The sequence below is a fragment of the Leptidea sinapis genome, chromosome 8 (assembly GCF_905404315.1).
Source record: "Leptidea sinapis chromosome 8, ilLepSina1.1, whole genome shotgun sequence".
In the NCBI taxonomy this organism is placed as follows: domain Eukaryota; kingdom Metazoa; phylum Arthropoda; class Insecta; order Lepidoptera; family Pieridae; genus Leptidea; species Leptidea sinapis.
This window is the reverse complement of record NC_066272.1, coordinates 11,755,513-11,778,547: the sequence shown is the minus strand read 5'-3', so window position 1 is coordinate 11,778,547 and position 23,035 is coordinate 11,755,513. Positions and strand designations below refer to the sequence as shown.

General features: G+C 34.3%; 1 protein-coding gene across 2 annotated transcripts; it reads right to left on the bottom strand.

Moving 5' to 3' along the window:
* Nucleotides 1-91: 91 nt before the first annotated feature.
* On the bottom strand, nucleotides 92-21,232 carry LOC126965701 (AP-3 complex subunit mu-1). Of its 2 annotated transcripts, XM_050809440.1 has the most exons (11): nucleotides 21,220-21,232; nucleotides 16,556-16,711; nucleotides 16,358-16,445; nucleotides 15,613-15,756; nucleotides 13,932-13,991; nucleotides 12,956-13,077; nucleotides 10,761-10,920; nucleotides 8,840-8,953; nucleotides 7,782-7,971; nucleotides 4,040-4,191; nucleotides 92-2,720 (listed from the first exon to the last, which is right to left on the bottom strand). In XM_050809440.1, exons 2-11 carry the CDS (start codon nucleotides 16,588-16,590, stop codon nucleotides 2,535-2,537), a joined length of 1,251 nt encoding a protein of 416 aa, XP_050665397.1. In that variant the 5' UTR covers nucleotides 16,591-16,711; nucleotides 21,220-21,232; the 3' UTR covers nucleotides 92-2,534. The 2 variants fall into 2 exon arrangements, with proteins under 2 accessions (XP_050665397.1, XP_050665396.1); XM_050809439.1 differs by lacking the exon at nucleotides 21,220-21,232 and having other exon boundaries at nucleotides 16,556-16,910.
* Between the last annotated feature and the right edge of the window lie 1,803 nt (nucleotides 21,233-23,035).

Below are 23,035 nucleotides of genomic sequence, written 5' to 3'. Positions count from 1 at the left end.
TGAAATATATGCTGTGTTTAAAATACAAACTTAATTTTTATTTACACTTCCCTTGTGTACAAGTTTATATGATCATAAAAAAAACACCAAATAGTAGAAAAACTTATTTATTTTCTTTAACTAGATATAGAATAGAAATTGAGATAACAATAAAAAAATTACATTTATATAGCCAAAACAATAAACTTATTTATAAGACCTGTTATATCAATAAGTACCTATTCAGTTTGTTATTTTTATGTGATATCCCTTTTTTTATGGAAAAGGAGGACAAAATGGCGTACGGGTCACCTGGTGTTAAGTGATCACCGCCGCCCACATTCTCTTGCGACACCAGAGGAATTACAGGAGTGTTGCCGGCCTTTAACGATCCGTTTAAGGAGGTACCTATGTCGTATCGTACCAGAAACACCGCACAAGGAAGCTCATTCCACAGCTTTGTAGTACGTGGAAGAAAGCTCCTTGTAGACCGCACTGTGGGGGACTGCCACACATCCAGATGGTGGGGATGATATCCGAATTTGTGGCTAATTTAATTACACAAATTTACATTTATACCAAAACTTACGGACGATGCAAGTTTCGAACCCGCGCCTCTCGAGTTCACCCGAGTCCCAGCGCTCTTCCAACTTAGCCAGCCGTCCGCATGCTGCATGATCCGTAAATCTTGGTATGTTTGTTCAACTCTCGGGTTGTGGCTCCATCTACAGGATCTACTTTACAGTTGATTACAACTTATTGTTCAGTTTTATATTATGCCTGAACCAGCCTCACTGTGACGTCACTAAGATGGCGGTCTGTCCCTGTATCAACGCACTTACTTCTACATAGCAATAAACAGATCCGTAATTATTTTACGGCAATAAGTGACAGTACAAGAAAATAATATACTGCGCCCGTCACCCTGAGACAGGCGTTGAATGTTTCATAATATTTAATAATTACAATGTGATATCGCATCTAAACTTATATAAATATAATAAAATCGTAGAATTTCCTTCAAATAGAATCTGTACATTAAAGATTTTTATTCGAAACACTTTTTGGAAAATAGATTCTGATATATAAAAAGCTTTCCTTCGAGAAACATTTCGCGTTTATTAAATAAAATCGATCCCCAGAATCTTACGATATTAATAATAATATAATTGGATCCTTTATCTTAAGTCCTAAGTAAATATCCTTGTCTTAAATAATAGCAACATATTTTTTTCATCATTGGGATGCCATATAAAATCAATTTTATTAAATACGAGTGTACTACATGGCCACATTATCCCTGGACCTCGCTGGAACGTGAAGCCTCCTCCCGTTCCCCTCTCGCCCCCCGCGCTCGTCCTGTTGCGTCAGTACGGTTTGCAGATTCATTGCCGTTAGGTAGATGTCGTGATATTTTTGTGCTATCACTGCTTTGTTTTTGAAATTTTCATTGCTACGTTTTGACTTTTGTTGTTAATTATTCTGTAGTTTCTGTAGTTCTGTATCGCTATAATAGTTCCACCAGAACAATAATAGTATATTTCGGCGTTACGCTAGTGTTTCCTTGACCAGGGTCCACCATGAAGAAATACAACACTAATAATTTCTCAGTTCATTGAGGCACAACTGCTAGTATAGATATGAAACGTCTTTACATAAAACAACCGCTTTTATAGCTTCCGTACAATAGATGAAACAGAGTAGATACAACTTCTTTTAAAACACAGATACAATTAGGTATTGTAAAATATCAATAGTTGCAAACAATTGACGGTAGGTGGCGATTCGCGCCCATATATATTACGCACCTAGAGAGAAAAGTAGGTCATTCTCACCCGCGCAATATTGAAACGCGAGCCGAAGGCGAGGGTGACAATCGCGGATGGCAATGTCCTACTTATCTCACGTGATGCGTTTACTATTTTTCCCCACCTGGATTAAAAGCTCGGCCACTTTTGTCCCTCGTACCAGGGACTAAAAGACAGCTTTTCATCGAGGTGGGAAAAAAAATCTTTATTTACTCAACCCAGATTTTTTCATTATTTTATCATCATTAAAACAATAATCAGCATCACAACACAACACCTTTACATCAATCTATAAATACTGTCAAAATAAATCTTTTTGAAGTTATACTTCTTTAGGTGCGTTATGAAAAAATTATGTGAGTGTAATTTTAAGATACGCGCGCATCACTGTAACACATAAATTGAAATTGGTTCCTAAAATTTTATGCCGTATGCGTTAATGGTTTCTTCGTCCATTATTAGGGCAGGCAAAGGGTTCAAGCCCATACAGCCGAATACATTAATAATTAATTGTCAAAACCATCTTTGCACGATTTTTACAAAGTTGTTCTTTCTAAAAACGTAGAATAGCACGAGGAATAAATCATTGTAATGATTTTTGCTTCGTTAGGCCAAAGAAATATAACTTCCTACGAGCACACATAAGTACACACACACTTTTTTTTTTTTGCACACCGTAACAAAGCGATAATGTGACGTCATCGAAGTTAGATCCAGAGGTAATGTCCCGGGTAGTATATATACTGATTACATACGTACATGAAACTTGCCCGCCTTGGTGACATATTTGACACCTTTGAACGGTTTATACTTGGCACCGTACATGTCGAGGCGGCTGACCCGAAGACCACTCACAGCCAGCTGCGGTATCGTGAAGTGGACATTGATATTGGGATTCGCGCCGCTCGTGTCCGAACCAGACTGAACTGACACCTGCACAACATGAAATAATAATAATAATCTGCCTTCTTTCAGATCTTAACCAACTTGGATAACAATACTCTAACGGCCGTTTTCAATAACGTATCTCTAGTAACTGATACATTGCTGTCACTGTTTAATGACAAGATCTTATCTATCCATAGTTATGTCCAATATAGTTATAGTCCAATGCTAAATGACGATAGGTTATAATAATAATAATATTTACACACTTTTTACACAAATTATCTTGCCCCAAGTTAAGCATATATAGCCTGTGTTATGGGTTACAAGACAATGATATATTAAATACAATATACTTACTTAAAAATACATAAATTCATATAAACATACATAAATACATTTAAACATCCATGACTCGGAAAGAAACATCCATATTCATCACACAAATGCTTGCACCTACCGGGATTCGAACCCGGGACCTCTAGCTTAATAGGTAGGATCGCTAACCACTCGGCTATACGGGTCGTCAAGGTTATTAGTCGTTAGGTTATTGAAATGTAAGTAAGCGTAAAAGGATAGATTTGTCTTATCTCTTTTGCATTGGGCTGTCTTAGATTAAGTTCAGTATAATATCAGTTGTCAAATGACTTTAAAATCAAAATTGAAGATTATGCTAAGCTTACACTCCGCCAATTTTTACGTTAGTAAAGTCTAAGCTAATTCGAAGGACGCTCTACAGATCACAGCCTCTGATTACCAATTTATACTTAACTAGCGTACCCGACAGACGATGTCTTGTTAAATTTGAAAAATCGGTCCGACCGTAAGGAGATCACTAACATACGCAGGAGAATTAAATATGTACTGTATTGAGAATATAAAAAATCATATCGGTCCAGTCATTTAGGAGGTTGTTCAATTGTGAATCTAAACCATCCTCGATAAACCTCCACCTAAACGGTCCAGCCGTTTAGGTGGAGTTCATTGTCAGCACACGTACAGAAGAATTATATATATTTAATATATATAAATTACGTGACACGTTGTTTGTCCGCGATGGACTCCTAAACTAATGAACGGATTTTAATGGGGATTACTTCATGGATTGCAGGTTAGTCCAACTTGGGAGATGGTTTTTATTTCGATTCGGGAGCCATAATTATTTTTATTTCCAGTATTTGTTTTGTATAGACATATTTTCTATAAGATAATTTATTGACGCACGGTTTGTAAAACAATTGCATTATAACAACTGGGAGCATATTTTACTAAATAATTCTTAATGTTATTTTATTTATTATATACAGAACAACGTCTGTCGGGTCAGCTAGTATAGGTATAAAGATAAGATATCAATCATAACTTACAGTGCCTTTAATGTTTGGAAGCTTTGGTAGCTCAACTCGCCCGATGTCCCAAAGCAGGATCTTACTGACTGGATCATATGAATATTTCCCTTGATTCGCAGTCAGAGAACAATTGAGCACACACTTGGGCATACAAATTTCTAGGGCGACATCTGAAAATAGAACATTTTATGTATTTCAATATGTTTTATGATTGAAAGTAGTCTCGACAATATTTGGAGTCTGCTTCTGTATTGTTCCAATTTTAGTAAGTATATATTATGCCTAATGCTCAAGGGAGTGAGTAAGAAAAAAATAGAGTGAAGATTGAAGAAAATGTATAGAAAGGTGAACTTAGACATATTCACCAGAGGGGGCTTCTAAGCTGGCCTAGACAGATAGCCGGTGGGGCAGAAAAGTCCTCGAATGGCGACCACGTACCGGAAGACGCAGTGTTTGTAGGCCCTTCACAAGATGGACTGATGAACTGGTCAAGATCGCCGGAATATGTTGGATGAGGGCAGCGCAGGACCGATCGTCGTGGAGATCTTTGGGGGAGGCCTTTGTCCAGCAGTGGACGTCTTCCGGCTCATGCTGATGCTTCTAAGCATAGGATGCCAGCTAGATATATTGTAGATTGTAGTCGTTTCGTTTTGAAGAGCAACGTAGCTAGTGAGATTATTGGGCTAATGAGTTATGAGGCTTAACATCTAATGTCTCAAGATGAAGATCGCGATTGTAGTGCCGCTCAGAATCTTTGGGCTTTTCAAGAATCTTGAGCGGCACTGCATTGTAATGGTCAATGGAGGGTGTATCAATTTCCATGCGTCCTTGATATCTTGATCGTTATCTCTTATCGAGACAAAATTCATGATCATATCAAGGGTGTATTGAATTGGGGCCAAGTGAAGATCACAAAGAATACTTTTCATGAAAGCTGTCTTTCAAGTTAGTGAGAGTGGAAGATGCCATATCAGTTCCGTCATCTCATCTCTCTTCTTCTGCTGTGGATAAACTTTACAGTAAGCAGCGTACTCAACCTCAAATTGTATATTGCGAAATAGGCTTAAGTCGCTCTTTCAAACCTAAATAATTTAATTTTTGTTAAATACTTCACTTTAACTTTACATTATATAATATATATACAAAAATAGGTTCTGGAGATAAATAACTGACGGTTCGTTTAGCGGTATCACACGATGAGTCGAGTCCTGGAGAATCCTCCTCTCCGAAAGCACGGGTTCGACTCAAACTATGCAAAACTCGAGCCGGCGCTTGTCAGGGTCCGTCCGAGCGCTCTTACCAACTGAGCCCATCGTCCGAGTGACGCATGGATCGTAAATCGTGGTATGTCTACTTCAACTCTCTGGTTGCGGCTCTATCTATAGTATCTACTTTACAATCAATAACTTCATTTCTTATTTTATTTTTACTGTAGCTAATGTAATTTCTCAGAAGTAATTAGGGAGTATATTTTGCAATTTTTATGTTCACCATAATTGTCCTATACTTTAGAACTACTTATTGTAACCTAAGATTAAGAAAATTTTATTGTATTTATGATGTGGTGTGATTTAATAAAAAAAAATAGTACTTGATAACAGCCACAAATTTTATTTGTAAAATTAATGCCAAATTAATATCAGTTTAAAATAACGAATTGTTTAAAATAAATACTTTTCAATTGTGTCAGCAATATTATAACTGCCATAAGACATTCCAATTAATAATAACATTTATATAACTACTTACTCTATTAGTAATGTTGTTTTACATAATTATCACTATTATTAGAAATAACTATAATAGCATGTAATATTCAAATCTTTAGTTAACTTGATTCGTGTAAGTTAGTTGGCACTACTGCAGTGCCAAGTTGGTAGCATCATCACGGTAGACGGTCGTGCCCTATATAAGCCAGAGCGCTAAGTTCGAGTAGGATCCCAGCGGAAACTCCATAGGGAGTGCCGCTTGCGCCTCTCTCTCCCCATGAGAAGGTCGCCTTCGATGAAGGCTTAGAGGGCACCTGCCCAAAGCCAACTGCAGGTGGTGTTTAGTGGGTAGGCACCTAGGTTTCACGTGAGTCCCACATAACCAACGCAGACTTAGGCTGCGTTGGTATGCATGAGCATTCACCACCTCCCTCCCGTCGTTATCCCGGAGGGTAGCCCATTCCCTTGCTTGGGCGCAAAAAAAAAAAAAAAAAAGTTCGAGTAGGCATTACTTATTGTGAATTGTAAGTGGTCACTATGCCCGTCACTATAATTATCAGTGATTATTGTAGTTCTAAGTGGAAAAGAACAATGGCGAAGTTTCATACAATAAAAAATTTGAAATTGAATGGTAGCGTCTCAAGAACTGACGTATACTAATTAATTTTCTATAACTTTCTGCATCTACCGACATTATTCATTTTTAATTTGGAACCGGGATAATGGAGAAATAAATGATTATTTTGTTTGAGTTTTTAGGTTACGTTTTTCTGTTTATTTTTAGCGTTCTAACTATAGTATACTTATCTAGGTTATTCTAACATGTTCCAACAACAATAACACTGAATAACACGAATTCCAAAAATCTTTGAGGATAGGAACTAGTAACCATAGGCAAATAGTTATTAATACCTAATTACTAAACTGTCTACGGTCAATAACTCTGAGTATTATATTATGATAAAATGGAAACTTGTTACTTGATGCAATGGTAATAACAGTTTATTTGCAACAAACCAGAGTTGGTTGTCCATGGCTTTATAAGTAATTTTATAAGAGGGAAGTCAAATGCGCAATCCATAGTCGAGGTAGGTACTTCTAAAGTGTACCTAACCTACGCCCGATTTTAAGGCTCGGGTCGACTTTTAAACTAAGTACCTACTTCCATTTTTATAATCTTAAAAAACTGGTAAAATAAGTACCTAGTTTACTAATGTCTTTTTCTCAATCCAAGTTCTTATTTTGTAGAAGTAGGTAGCAGTAAATTAAACAAGCAAAATATTTTATTTTGTTTATTGTTATATAAACAGCGTACGTTAAACCAAATCGTGGGGCATATCAAAGTCCGGTAATGGAGAGCAGAAGTAGTTGAAAATGAGGTTCAGAGTTTAAAACAAGAGAAAGATATTATTCAAGTCCAAAACCAAGCCAGGTAAAATAGAAACTACTTATTAATATTAAGAAAGCACAAAACAACACAACAGCGGTAACTATAATTGATAGGTATTATTAGTATTAGCTAGATCATAGGTGACAGGTATAGAAACTCATTGATCATTCGCTCATCGCTGTCAGTCATATTGACAGATAGCTTTCCTTGATCTAACCTAAAATGGATATGATTTCATAGTTGTGACAGCATATAATGTGAAAATGAAATAAATATTTTATTTATTTCCCCGGTTCCTTTTGCAATACAATTTTATCTAACAAGTCAATTTATCTATGAAGTTTTTTTTTGTAACTATCCTAACCTTAGACGGTTGTTCCTATAGGCAGGTAAAATTTCGCCATTGTTCTTTATAATACAGATACAACAGTTTCATTATGTATGTTTAAATTACCAACCCCTTCCACAATTGTTATTAAAAAATATTTCACTACCGTATGTGAGAAAAAGATAGAAAAAAGTTAGAAGAAGAAGCTTAAGGAAACTTACAGGCCACAATTCAGACTATTGTGAGAGCCTTGATTGTATAATATGCATTAGCTATGCATGAAACTTACAACAAAATTGTATGAATTTAAACAGGATTAAACATACAACTCACTTTCTAATGTCCGTCCCATGGTCTGCTTAGGACCAACTGTTAGGTCTAGTCTCCCCTGATCTCCATTTGATTTTAGCACAAGGTTATGTCGCACATATATGGGAATAGCCACAACACTTTGTGAGCCCACGTGATACGACATCAGCCTAAAACTACCGTCAGGTGGAATGAATGCCAGAATCCTTTCAGACTGCAACCAACAGATATTAATTATTGTTAAATATTTTACTAGTTATTAGAAACAAACAAAGCAAAAACAAGAAACATCTTTAGATAAGATAGAAAAGGTGGGTACCTTCAAAAAAAGCGCGTACACCTTCCTTAAAGGCCGGCAACGCTCCTGCGATTCCTTTGGTGTTGCAAGAGAAGTTGGGCGGCGGTGATCACTTAACACCAGGTGACCCGTACGCTCGTTTGTCCGCCTTTTGCATAAAAAGGGCGAATCTTTTGTTATTTATTTTTATTATACATAATAGCTTTAAGGGTAAATGTATACACTTCTATAATAAAGTCCCAGCCACTGTTCAGGCATTATCTATAAATAAATTTAAATATTTTATAAAAAAATGTATCTGTCGTAAATTCTATTACTCCACTACTGAATATAGAAATGATCGGACAGCCTGGGACTAGATTGTAATTATGTTATAGCGATAGAAATGACTGTACAATATTGTATATTTTCATTAAAAAGAGCGCAAAAAAAGAATGTTGGGAGAGTTTCTTGCACCGCTTCTTCTCTCTCAGAGCGCCATTTGTTTCCGAAGCGGTAGTAGTATCTAGTAGTTATTAGAAATGACATCAAAAAGAATTCTAAAGGAATCAATTTTGACAAAAATCAATGCCTTTTATGCCTTTTATTTGTTACTGTAACCGATTTTGATTCACAAGTCGTAAACAGTCAGCCACGCTTGGAATTATCTCCTTAGAATTTTGAATATGAAACCAATAGCTAACGCTCACATTGACAAATCAAACTTGTTCACGTATTATCAGGCTGTCAGGTCGTGTATACGCTAGTTTATTCTTAGTTTATGGTTAAAAAAAAGCATACTTGCCTCCCATCTCTTGAATCTGACACATGGATGGAATGATACATCGTCAAACAGTCTTGGATTTACAAAGGTTAATGTCAGATCTGGCATCCCACTCAGTTTTATGCAACAGTCAATCTAGAAATTAAGAAGGAGTTCACACATACATAAGATTAATAGGTATATATTACACAAATTAAATATATTCGCGTTCCGTGCGAGTGCTCTTCCCCTGAGCCAACCGATCGAGTGACGTATCGTTGATAAATCTTGTATAAGTATATCCTGTTCAACTCCCATGTTGTGGCTTCATCTACAGGATCAACTTTACAGTTGATAACCTGCTCAACCCCAATATTTGCATATTACTATTAGGAAATTGACTTGAGATGTCGCTTTTGCAAATCTAAATAATTTGGTTATCAACTGTAAAGTAGATCCTGCTGATGAAGCCACAACCTGAGAGTTGCACAAGACATATACAAGATTTATCAACGATACGTCACTCGAACGGTTGGCTCAGTAGAATAGCTCTCGCACGGAACGCGAGTCCCGCATCGTTCATAAAAATTTAATTTGTATAATTAATCACAAAAGTGAGGGTTATCACTTTAATAATAATATAATAATATTCACACACTTTTACACAAATTATCTTGCCCCAAACTAGGCATAGCCTGTAATACAATATACTTACTTAAACATACATAAATACTTATAAACATCCATGACTCGGAAACAAACATCCATATTCATCATATAAATGATTGCACCTACCGGGATTCGAACGCGGGACCTCTAGCTTAGTAGTCAGGGTCACTAACCATTCGGCTATATGGCTCGTCTTTAAAATATAACAAATTATTGTTTAGGAAGATATTAACCGCCGTTGTCAAACAATCGAACTGTGGTAAAAGAACATATGGTATGCTACAGTATCTAACCCGAGGCACCATTATTGGTCAACTTGAATATATTGCATCTTTCATTGAAAGATCATTATAACTTTTTATTTATTTATAATCGCTTATAAAATGCTCACAGAATAACTTTATTGATATATGGTGTATGTGGTTGATGCAGCTACTGTACTCAATAACTTTTGTATTAATTTACATTTATTTTTTTGTCTTACTCGTGTAAGACATTGACTATTTGACGTTTGAGTGTGTTTGTTGCATCATTTTACATATTATATTGTAATTGAAATGATCTGTAAATCTTGATATAAAAGAGTGGCAATGAGTTTCTTGCTACTTCTTATCATTAGCTCAACCCTTTACGAAGTAGCGGTAGATTCAATGAGATTTTTTTTTTTAACATTCATAAGTGTCATTTTCGTGACCTACTTGAATAAACTGATTTTGATTTGATTTGATTTGAACTAATATTATGTTTACATTGACAATTTTAAGCTTTTTTGTATTACGTCAAGTGTCCATCTTGTTCTAATATAACACGCTTTTATAAGCTTGGTATCCATCTATGTAATGGAATCTTTGACCTTGATTTCAAAACGTCGGATTGGAGTGAAAATCGCACACTTTCGCACAATACAAATAAACTAATAATAAGATCAAAATTATCCATCGTATCTAATCTATCCTTGTATTCACTATTCTATACATATATATAAAATTGGAGTGTCTGTTTGTAATATTGAATTAACCGTTTTTACTACATGTGTATGAATAAACATATATAGGAAATATTTAATAATATTTTTTTTTACAATTTTTGTCTGTCTGTCTGTTTGTCCCGGCTAATCTCTGAAATGGCCGGACCGATTTTTACGGGACTTTTATTGGCAGGTAGCTAATGTAATAAGGAGTAACTTAGGCTTAACGTTTGTTTTAGAAAAAATCTTTTATTTTAGAAAAATAAAAATAATTTATATGGCAAAACAACGACTGCCGGGTCAGCTAGTAACATAATAAAAACTTACATATCCTTGGATCTCAGCTGACACAGTGGCACCACTCTTATCAATGATAGCGTCCACTTCTTCGACCACATCAAAGTATGCTTCATTGTTTGCATATTTAACACCAGACCGACGCCACGGTACATTTGTTAGTTGGCCAGAAGGCAAAATTGAAGACACACTGAAATTTAATCAATCTAGTCTAACTCTGAGTACTAACGAAATAAAATAATTCATATCATTTAAACACCACTCATATATTGGATGCAACACCTTACAAACTAATTTGTTTTGTATATTACAGTCACTGTAGCTGCTCCTAGGCAACTATCAACGTAAGCGTGCCAAAAAATGCATAGGACAGGACACAACTGAGAGCCTTCACGGGGTTCCTATCCGGCCATTGCAAGCTGAATGGGCACCTAGCCAGAATGGGTCTCAGTGAATCAAACCTGTGCTGATTCTGCTGCGAAGCCACTGAAGACCCCATACACATTCTTCTGGAATGCGGAGCCATTGCCAGAATCAGGCTGGGGTGTCTTAAGACACCTTTTTTTATGGAATAGCAGGACAAACGAGCGTACGGGTCACCTGGTGTTAAGTGATCACCGCCACCCACATTCTCTTGCAACACCAGAGGAATCACAAGAGCGTTGCCGGCCTTTAAGGAAGGTGTACGCGCTTTATTTGAAGGTACCCATGTTGTATCGTCCCGGAAACACCGCACAAGGAAGCTCATTCCACATCTTTGTAGTACGTGGAAGAATGCTCCTTGAAAACCGCACTGTGGAGGACCGCCATACATCCAGATGGTGCGGATGATATCCTAACTTGTGGCGTGTCGTGCGAAGGTGGAATTCGGCGGCAGGAAACAGGTTAAAATTCGCTTAAAGCACCTTTTAAAAGTAATAGGTCTCTAGGATATAATTTAAATCTCGGCACAGTAACATGTATCCTAGTAAGTAGCCTCGATTCTCCACCATAACTTTAAGTGCATTGAAATCCCCAAATCATAATAATAATACAGTCATTGTAAAATACCCTATTTGGTTGAAAATAGTGGGCATTGAGTTTCTTGTATGTGCTTCTCACGAGCTCAACTTCTTGCGAACATATGGTAGATTCAGTAATTTAAAAGGAATATTTATAGTGACGATCCAAAAGCGGTCAGTGTAAGCCTAATTTAATAAAGTTTTTTTTACTTCGACTAGCTAAAACTCTTAAATAATTTATAGGTACGTGTAAATAGACTGTGACAGCTGTGAACAAGTCGAAAAAAATTGTGGGGAACTGTTATCTTAAATCAAAGTGACTTACGTATCGCGAGTGTAGGACGTTTAAACTGTTCTCACATAATGCTCACTAAAGTAATAAACCTGACCTGTTCTCATGCGTTGCCTTTATTTTATGGAATAGGAGGACAAACGAGCGTACAGGTCACCTGTTGTTAAGTGATCACCGCCGCCCCCAATCTCTTGCAACACCAGAGGAATCACAGGAGCGTTGCTAGCGTTTAAGGAAGGTGTACGCGCCTTTTTTGAAGGTACCCATGTCGTATCGTCCCGGAAACACCGCACAAGGAAGTTCATTCCACAGCTTTGTAGTACGTGGAAGAAAGCTCCTTGTAAACCGCACTGTGGAAGACCGCCACACATCCAGATGGTGGCGATGATATCCTAACTTGTGGCGTGTCGTGCGAAGGTGGAATTTGGCAAAAAAAAACTTTGAAATTCCCTATTTAGCTAATTTTAGGTCAAAATAAAGTACATAAACTAATATCAATTCATAAACCACTGCGGTAAGTGTTAAGTGACGTGACTTGCATTACGATTTACAATAATCGTAATTTTTTCATTTGATAAATATATATTTATTTACAAAAAATTACATAACTAACCACCACAAAAAGTTTAATGAGAACCTGGTAATATTTATGTACAAAAACAACAGACAAAATCACTAAGAAAATAATACTTTTTAAATGGTTCAAATATTGTTTGTCAACAAGTACTTATTTAGCAGAGATTACAATGGTACCGGTTAAGCGCCACTTTACAAGCCCTTACAAGTTACATTTTATGTACACATTTCTAAGAAATAAGGTGAAATAAGGGGAAAAAAATTACATAATTGGTTAAGTTAGGGTTCTTTTGTTCTTTAAGAAGTAAAGTACAAAAAATTAAATAAATCAATTTGAATTAATATGTATATCTTACTTGGATTTTCCAGTAACTGTATTAGCAATAGTCCTTAGTATGTTTGGTGGTTTTATTAACTCCTTTAGTATATTACTCTCTGTTGCTAAGGGGAAGCCATTATCCAACATTTCATCCAATAACTATAACAAATAGAATTAATCAGATAACTTTAACAAATAATACTCACTTATTAAAAATATTTCTCTAATTTATTTAAAATTATCTTAAACTCATTACTAAATAGATAAAAGTTATAATTCATATTAATAAACTTAACAAAATTATTATTTTTTTTATATTAGAGGGGGCAAAACTACTGTACTGCGGTACTGGCTAGGAGCCAATCTAATTCCTAGCCGACAGATTTGTTTGGAGCGGTTAAAAAAGCAATTATATATTGTGAACTTATAATGTCAAATTAAGCTCGAAGATCCATAAGTCGTATAGAATCGCGAAAACTGTAACCAGAAATTGATTCCGTACTGTAACAGTGTGGGGTTTGCCTTTTTTTTTTTGAAGTTCCTGTAGATATTGTTGTAGAATGACAGATGTCAACATGATGTATGTCATATAAATTAACATTATCACTGTTTGATAGCTGTTACCCCACCTCCATGAAATGCCTCCTCACCTTCATTTTCACTCCTTTTGTAAATACTTTATGTAAATATATTAAACAAAATAATATTAAGTTATAACTAACACAATAAATGTTTTATATAAGTAATATTATCAGTGTTTGTCCATTATAATCTAACAGCATGTATATTTGTTTCAGGTATAATAAGAAAATAAATCTGTTTTGATTCTGGGCACCGGTCATTACTTGTGAATTCGTTTACACCGATCAAATGACACACTCTAAGCTTGTTGGTCTACTGAAATGTGACATTGGCGAGTTGTGGTGCTCCTTCCACAGAAGCCACTAGAAAGAATAGAATAGAACATATAAATTTCAACTATTCTACATAATATTATTTTAATGTGAAATTACCTCATAAACAACAACATAATTTTCTTTTATAATTGTTTCTGTACAATCTGAAAAGTAATCCTGAAAAAGTCAATAAAAAATGTAATTAGATTATCTTAATAAACTAATTAAAAATGGAAAAAAGTTGACAAGCAATGATTTATAATATAATTAAAATTGGTTGCTAAATTCCACACACATATTTTTTTGAAACAGAATCCCTCACCTCTTTTGTTAAGTGGTTGAGTTCAGCTGCCTTTGCAGTTCATATAAATCAAATCAAATCAAATCAAAATCAGTTTATTCAAGTAGGTCACGAAAATGACACTTATGTCAAAAAAAAATTCTTATTGAATCTACCGCTACTTCGTAAAGGGTTGAGCTAATGAGAAGAAGTAGCAAGAAACTCATTGCCACTCTTTTATATCAAGATTTACAGAAAATTTCAATAACAATATAATATGTTAAATGTAAAATGATGCAACAAACACACTCAAACATCAAATAGTCAATGTCTTACATGAGTAAGTCAAAAAATATAAATGTAAATTAATACAAAAGTTATTGAGTACAGTAGCTGAATCATCCACATACACCATAAATCAATAAAGGTATTCTGTGAGCATTTTATAAGCGATTATAAATAAATAACATGTATATATCCATACACATATATATATACACAATAACTTTTAAGAATCTGAAACCGAGTCCCTGGCAACAGGATCATCCCGCCACCACAAAATGTAATTTTGGAGACAAATATAGCATGTGTCATTTATTAATTATTACAAATTATTATGTAACAAAATAGAGTTATACAGTCAAAATAATATGACATATCTTGTGAATAATTAAGACAACATTTTTTATGGATGAGAAAGACAAACAAGCATATGGGTAATCTGATCTTAAGTTAAGCACTGCCACCCACATTCTCTTGCAACATGAGAGGAATCACAGTAGAGTTGCTCTTTAGAAAGGTGAACACACTTTTTTTGAAGGTAGGTATAGTACTGTCCTGAAAAGACCACACAAGAAACCTCATTCCACAACTTGGTTGTACACGGGAGAAAACTACCTTAAAACCTCATTGTGGAGGAACGCCCACCAGTTGGTGGGGATGAAATCCTAATTTGTGGCGTGGGGCGAAAGTCAAAGTTCGTGGAGCTCTATGTTCAAGCTTATAGTGGGATGCGCTAGACCAAAGTTGACAGCAAAACTATATGACTCGGACCTCATTCTACACAGCTCTCTTTTAAATTTTTATAGCTTTTTTAAGGCAACATGAAAAAAAATATTTTTTGAGAATCCCTAAGCCCTTTAACTAATCAACAAGAATAAAAAAGAGTTAAAATATTTTATATTCAGGCTGAGTTCACATACATAGGTATATGACTTATTTAATAATTGTGTTCCTTATATATTGTTTTACGACATTCTGTTAATTCTAATTCGTCCAGTAAAGTCACTAACTTCAGCTCTCTTCAAACTGAAACAGAATATTGGTTGCACATTAAACTTCACAAGACAAATGTTATGCTGTGGTATCATAGCTATCTAGCCGACATCGTATGCAAAAATATTCCACATTTCGAACATGATTAATAAACAAATATTACCAAAATTGATACATCAATTGTTTACAATCTAGTGATCTACAAATCCTCATATTCCATCAATACAAATACAAACATCTTACTTGAAATGTATCAACGACCCTGTGCAAGAATTCAATTACAAAAAGTGGAGCAACTTCCTGTTTGCTCACAGCCACAAGAGCTACACCGCCTCTTTGAATTGAGATCAAATAATGATGAGGAGCAGCTAAAACGGGTGGTACATCCTGAAAATGAAAGACAGCATCCTAAGTAATACTATAAGTGTCACTTTACTTGTTACAAGTTCTACTTGTCTTAAACTACTGAACAGATCATCATGAAATTTGCACACATGCTGTCAGGGGTGCAAAAATAATATAGTTTAAGAAAATTTATTGAATTAGGTGTAACTTTGCGGAAATCCATAATTATACAAATGATTTAAGTTTTCTTTAGTGTTAATTCCGCCAATATTGTTTTTTAAAACAATTCGACATGTGTTTCGCCTCTACACGAGGCATCCTCAGGATGTGTTGACTAGTGTCGAATTGTTTTAAAAAACAAATATTGGCGGAATTAACACTAAAGAAAACTTAAATCATTTGCATAATATAGTTTATTTTATTTTAAAATTTCTAAGATTTCCCAAGTATAAGCTTTAGACAAATTTTATATGGAAGAATTTGCAGGCAGTAGCTTTATACATAATATAAATTGTTGTTAAGTTTTTACATTTATTCTGATTGGATGAATGATACTCAGGGTTATTTATACAAATAATGATTGTTCACATTTGACATGGTCGATTTTAATTAAATCGTAAATCGAGAGTAGATGATCGCATACCTTGGGTGAAGCTCTCTGCGCCTCTAAGTAATAATCACACACTGAACGAGGAATAACACTTCTCCAATGTTTCTCTAGAAAGACATCACTAAAACAGAATTCCAATTATTTATCATTTTTTAACTACAGGAATAGAACAACATAATTTTCATGCTACCAGATTGTTATTAATTTATAAATCAAAATATAAATACATACCCAGACGGATTTATAATAAACAAGCTGTGAATCATTGTAGACCTTTTTTTAGCCTAGTTTTCAAAATACCAGAATACAATGTATTAAAGAAATGTTACAAACTTTCTAAGTGACAATAAACAAACAATTTACAGGACATTTTGCACTTGGTTATTTACTTTGTAAACTATACACAAGTTGTAGTTATGTTTTAAATATAAAAATAATAAGACCCATTACATATTATAAAGTTTGTACTTTGTCCCGGTTTAAGGTACAACGATTCAATTATATTTATTTGAAAACGATATTTAATTATAAGGCGCTACTGAACAGTATTGAATGAGAAATTTGACAACTTGACAAACACATAACACTTTTACTCCAGTCTCCAACGAGAATTTGACAAATGACAACTTTTTTTTAATTCACCCATTAAAAGCAGCACCATAGTCCATACCGCCCATAGACTAAGTATAGTAACTAGACATCGCTTTGGCGTGGCCAACATGAGACAGATAATGACCTATTTAAATTAGTAATTAGTATCATAATATAACACAATTCTTTCACTATCACACTACATCGTAAAACACAACTTCGCACCATATTTCCTTCGATTCTACTTAAAATTGTCACTGATGTTGGAAAAACAGTGGATATTCACGTTTATCACACGTTTCACAACAATAATAGTTTATTTTTATAGACGCAAATAATAGTAAACAAAATATGTGTCAAGTTTATGAAATATAATTATACCTTGAAAAAACCCGCGCGCATGGCGAAACAAAAATGTAATCACTCTATCTCGTTTCTTAACATAAGACTTGCATATGTTTTTCTTTTTCTCGTGTGAGTGCGACGGAAGCTATCAATTAGTCTAGTTACTATACTTGGTGTATGATACTGCCTAGTCTTTCGTATAAATTGACAAATGACAAATTGGCAACTCATTAGGTAGAGGCTTAGAATATTCACGCTACAGAAGTACCGTTGGTAACTGCATTACAAATAGAAAGGACAAGCGATATGCAACTAAGGCTGAGATAGAACGGGACAAAGCTATTGATCTTGCATCTCCATCGCGTAACCCATTTATTTCTTTGGCCAAAAGTCAACTTTTGGGACAAATAAACAAAGAATATCTGTCATGTCATCAAGCTTGGGAATAGTATTTTTGTGATTTTATTCTTGTTGGTGTGAGATACGGATACCTTTCAACTTATAAACGTTATGGCCGTAGTTGGGTGTTGTGTGTCTGGTTGCCAAAGTGAATCTAAAAATCCAGGAGTTAGCTTCCACACGTAAGTATTGCTTTTCACCTAACGTTTCCAATATAATTTGTAACAAGCGCGTATCAAATTAATTTTATATGAAATACTCTTTCCAAAAGTATTGATTTTTGATCCATAGTCACCTATGAACAGTAATATAAAACAGTGACAACTAAAATGTAGCCATAACATATCTATGTTATGGCAACAGTTATATATCTATATAGTTTAAAAGGAGTTATATTTTAAACCTTATTTTATTCAATTTTACTAAAATAACATACAGCAGGTATTTAGTATTAGTTATTTACAACAGAATATTTGCATGTAGTAAGGAAATTAGAACGACATATTTTGCACGTTTTCCTTTGATTGATAATAAAACAAGGAACATGATATAAGGATGTTGGACAATGTGTAGTAAAATATTAAACAAAAACAAAGAAAGACTTCAAAAATAATCAATTTATTTCTTGTTTAATTACAATAGAACAATATTCAGAAACTTGATTTGTCTTTAGGTCGTTTAGTTTCTCTAATAATATGGCATTTTTTTTCTTAATTCTCTTATTTCGCAGAGAAAGTACTTTATTTCTTTTCTGTAACTGTTTCTGCTTTATTATTAATTCACTAACACGATTTTTAAGTGCGGATTCTAAAGGTGTTGCAAAAACTTCTTCCGCGTCAGGTTTGCTGACGTGGTCAAGACTCCACGGAGTGTTCTGAACATTTCTGTTTATACCAGCCTGAAAAATAGAATAAATATCAAGATAAAACTACATGGTACGCCTTCAGATGCAAATTATATCATCTTGTGAAGAGTCATTAACCGCCACACAGTGCCGTATTCCAAACGCCGTTTAATTATAGTGTGCAATGAAGCGCATGGCGGGGGAGGTAGACAAACGTCAAGCTAACTCAGTCTGCCGTCGACCACTGCGACGGTTATACGATTCAGTTGTTCTCGCCAGTTTGTTCCAAACATACACGAGATAAAATATCCTAAGATGGGTCCACCAATTACACGACCAGTGAAATTTGTAATGTAAAATATGAACAGTGTTTATCTCAAACGAAAGGGTGACAGGGAAGGTATTGCACACAAATATGATATGAACATAAATAAATTAGTAGTAGAGGCCACAGGAGTGTCAGCTCGCAGCGTAATGAGTAAACATCGAAAAAACCAAAATTTACCTCTCCACGAAAACGTAAAGAAATAAAAAAGAGAAACCACATTGATGATTTGGACATGGGGTGATACGAATAAAAAATCATCAGTTTTATACTGTTGATAAAAAAAATCCCATGTAATCGTAAGCTGCTTGCAGTTTTAAAAGAAGATGGCATTATTATTATATGGCATATTTACGAGAGCTTTAACGCAAGATGGGATATTTCTTTAAAAAATTTTAATCTAAAAAACACATTTCAACTGAAAGACCCAGTATTGCTGGATAGCGAGTAAGATATTTAAGAGCTTTACGGAAATATAGAAATGAAATCCAAAAAATATAAATTCTCGACGAAAACTACTTTTACAGTACACACAACTCCCAATAATTGTTGTCAATCCGAATCTAAGCCCCGAATATATGCTGATATTGGCAAAAGCGTCGTTTAGTAATTATTTATGGGGGGAGCCGTGACGGATTAGTTGACGGGGCCTTAAGAATTTTCAAATCTGATTCAAAATGCGGGGATTACCATGGCGATATGAATGCCACAAATTGTCAAAACCATAAATTGATGAATAAACTAGCCCCTAATTCAGTGGTCGTAATGGACAATGCCTCCTACCATTGTGTACAAACTGAGAACTTTTATTAATTATTTATTACAAAGTAGTCATAAATAAATAAATACACTTGGAGATTTTTTGAAAATATTACTGAACAATTTGAAACAATTTTTTAAAGAAGTTTTACTTCAAAAAGAACTCAGTCCGAAAAAATTTACACAATTGACGAAATGTTAAAGGCTGCAGGTCATATTGTTCTTCGCCTTCCGCCGTATCACCCCGATATCAGCTTCCAATTATATAAATTCTTCATTGGACGACAAAATTACAATCATCACAAGATTGTATTCACGTACAAAAATTGAGAACCAATAGTAGAACCATGAGGTTTGACAATGTGATAGACGAGGTGATCATAAATGAAGGAAACGAATCAGATTCTGAGGAGGATAGGGAAACTGAAAACATGCCTAGTAATGAAGAAGATATTATGGATTAATTTTTAACCAACTTCAAAAAATAATCGAACGACAACTCCCTGCCTAGAAACACTAAAAAGCGTAAAATAAAGTTTTCGGTAAATATTTTTTTGAAAAAGGTTTGATTTATTTTAAATGTACTGTAACAGTGATAGTAATCTTTATTTTTTTCTTATTGAGAAATGTTAATTTGCTTATAAAATTGTTTTGTATCGTAAACAATAAAATAAAATCATCTCTATTGAATATGCATTTTTGTGTTTAAACAGAAAATAGAAAAATACAATATTACAATTAGGTACTTTCCTTACGTTATACTGAGATTTATCTGCACTGAAATATATCGTGTACGTCTTGTTATTCGCACCCTCGCCCGAAAAGAGTATAATAATATAGAGGGATGCTCGCCCGTCTCACCCCCCACATACCTCAGAAGTACTAGCGCTTCCGCGCGCACTATACGTAATCTACGATCAAGTATTTAGTTGATACTGTAAGGTTATTGTATTTATAACTTGCATGAAAGAGTCAACAACACATAAAATAACCGTGATTTACATATTGAGAAGCCTTCTGGTATATTAATTATTAGTAACTCTACGGCATCAGAGGGAGGTAAATAGTGACTCTTTTATAAGCTACTCGTATAGTAAATATAGGTATCTAATGCAGAATATATTGTTCTCAGATAGTAATGTCTATGTTATACTTGACATCGACTTCAAAATAATACAATATTGATTTTTAATTGCTTTTTTGAAGTGAAACCCGTAGAATCGTTGTGATTTGAAACTCTTTGAAACGAAAAATTAAGACGATAGAGACACAAATGTATAGGATTCAACCGGCGAGAGAATGAGATAGAGTGATATACAGTGTTTCCAGGCGATCATAGTTGAAAAAGAGATTGTTTTTTATATTGTATACCATAATATATTCGACGTCATGCACTCGACGTATTACTACATAGACACCAGGAGAACATAAATATGGTAGTGGTGATAGTAATGTATTTCATAGTGGTTGAAATCGTATGTCATCCTAGCAACATGTATGAACCAGGACTTCATATGCAATTTAGAGGTTTAATGTAAAATTTGCATCGGATACAGCAATTAATTATTGTTGCATTTATTGTAGATTTAGTGTTGTTTTATTGTAAATATTGTTTTTGTTAACTTTATTTTATTCTTTGTAAACTGTGTGATCAAATAATTTTCTTTCTTTCTTTTAATTCAATTTCGACACTTTCGACGGGAAGCAATCAAAACTAATCTGTTTTCTTTAACATACCATTCCATTATTGTGATAGTTAGGTAACCTTAAATAAGTTTTTAAGTTGTAACAATATTTTATGGCCAAACTAATTACATACAAAAATATTTATTTGTACCAATATTACGGACCACAGGAGTTCAACCACACCTCTGGAGATTACAGCTCCGAAGCTCTTACTGATATTATATGTACATAGTAGACTAAATTTGGTTTTTACCTCTATAAAAGGAATGGCATCATTTTTCAGAAGTGTTAACCCTTTGTTCGAAGTATATCTATCAGTATCTTGAAAGTGATTGCTACAAATTCTACTGCTTTTTGAAGGCATCCAATCTGATTCACATCTTTGTATACGGACAATTGCGACCCATTCTTCAAGTCGCACCTCATCAGTTGGAAACCTTAACAAAGAAAAGATAGTTGTAAAAATATTTCACACTAACGTCGTTCTTATTTCATATAAATTAAATAGAAAATAAGAAAAAATAAATATTTCAAATCAAAAAATTGCAGTGGAAAAAAACTTCTAAAAGAAAATGAAAAAACCAAAAACTTGGATATTTTCTAAGGTTATTTGAATTTTTTTCATAAATTATGAGGTTTAAGAAAGCGATGTAAACGTAAATGTTTTAGATTTTTTTATTACCAACAACTTTTCTATTTTTTTTTTTACATAGAACTTGTCGTTTTGCCGGAAATGGAAATAAAACGTTTTTTACCTTTAAAACTCACCCCTTCCACTTCCCGATCAGATCACTGACCCACGTAGAACCCCGTTAATTATTTTTCCTTTCATTTCTTCCTACTTTTTTTTTACTATTTTTAAATTAACAGCCCTAGTCTACAAATACATTATGTTATTTAGGTATGGACATGATATTCAATAGATATAGTAGGACAACAATAATTATTTTCGTTGTCTAGACAGTGTCAATCATCTTTTATACTCAATGATTCCGAATTGTAATGTTATGTCAATTGTCAGTACTTTATAACTGAACTTAGTGATTAAATTCTCTTTGTTTGTTTAAAACTGTAACTCAATTTGTCAAACTCCATACCTATTAAAGGTATCTACATAAAATAAATATTAAAAAGTTTTATCCAATATCCAGATTCCAGAAAAGTATCTACTTGTTGCTCTCAGTCTCACAATCTAGTAATTATTAGCTACCTCTTTCTTTTAACCTCAGTACCTAACTACCTAGGTAACAGAAAATATAAGTAGGCACTAATAAATGGTAAACTCCATAGGCATTGCTTACGTGTGATATGAAATCCCTTGCATTTTATTAACTTTGGAATCATAATTGGTACACTTTCTATACACACACGACGGCATTTTTATTTTGTTGACACAATGTTAATCATAACAACAACAATCATGTTGCCCAGCGCGACGCAGACTAAAGATAAGGCGTCCCAATTAGGACACATCGAGTCACAGATAATAATTTGTTCATAGTCCTGTACACTGTCCATACCAACTCTGGTATATTGATATAAAGTCAATTAGATTTTTAAAACATACTAGCTGTTACCCGCGACTTCGTCCACATTCACCCAGTGTTTGTATTACCTCATAGTAGGTGGTGTTCCAATGCTGCCACATGGATGTATTATACAAAACACTTACAGATAATTTTTACATCTTGGTTTATTTCTTTAGTGTGCATGTGAGGCAAACTGTTAGCCGCTATTTTTTCGACGCGTTTATAGCTTTTGA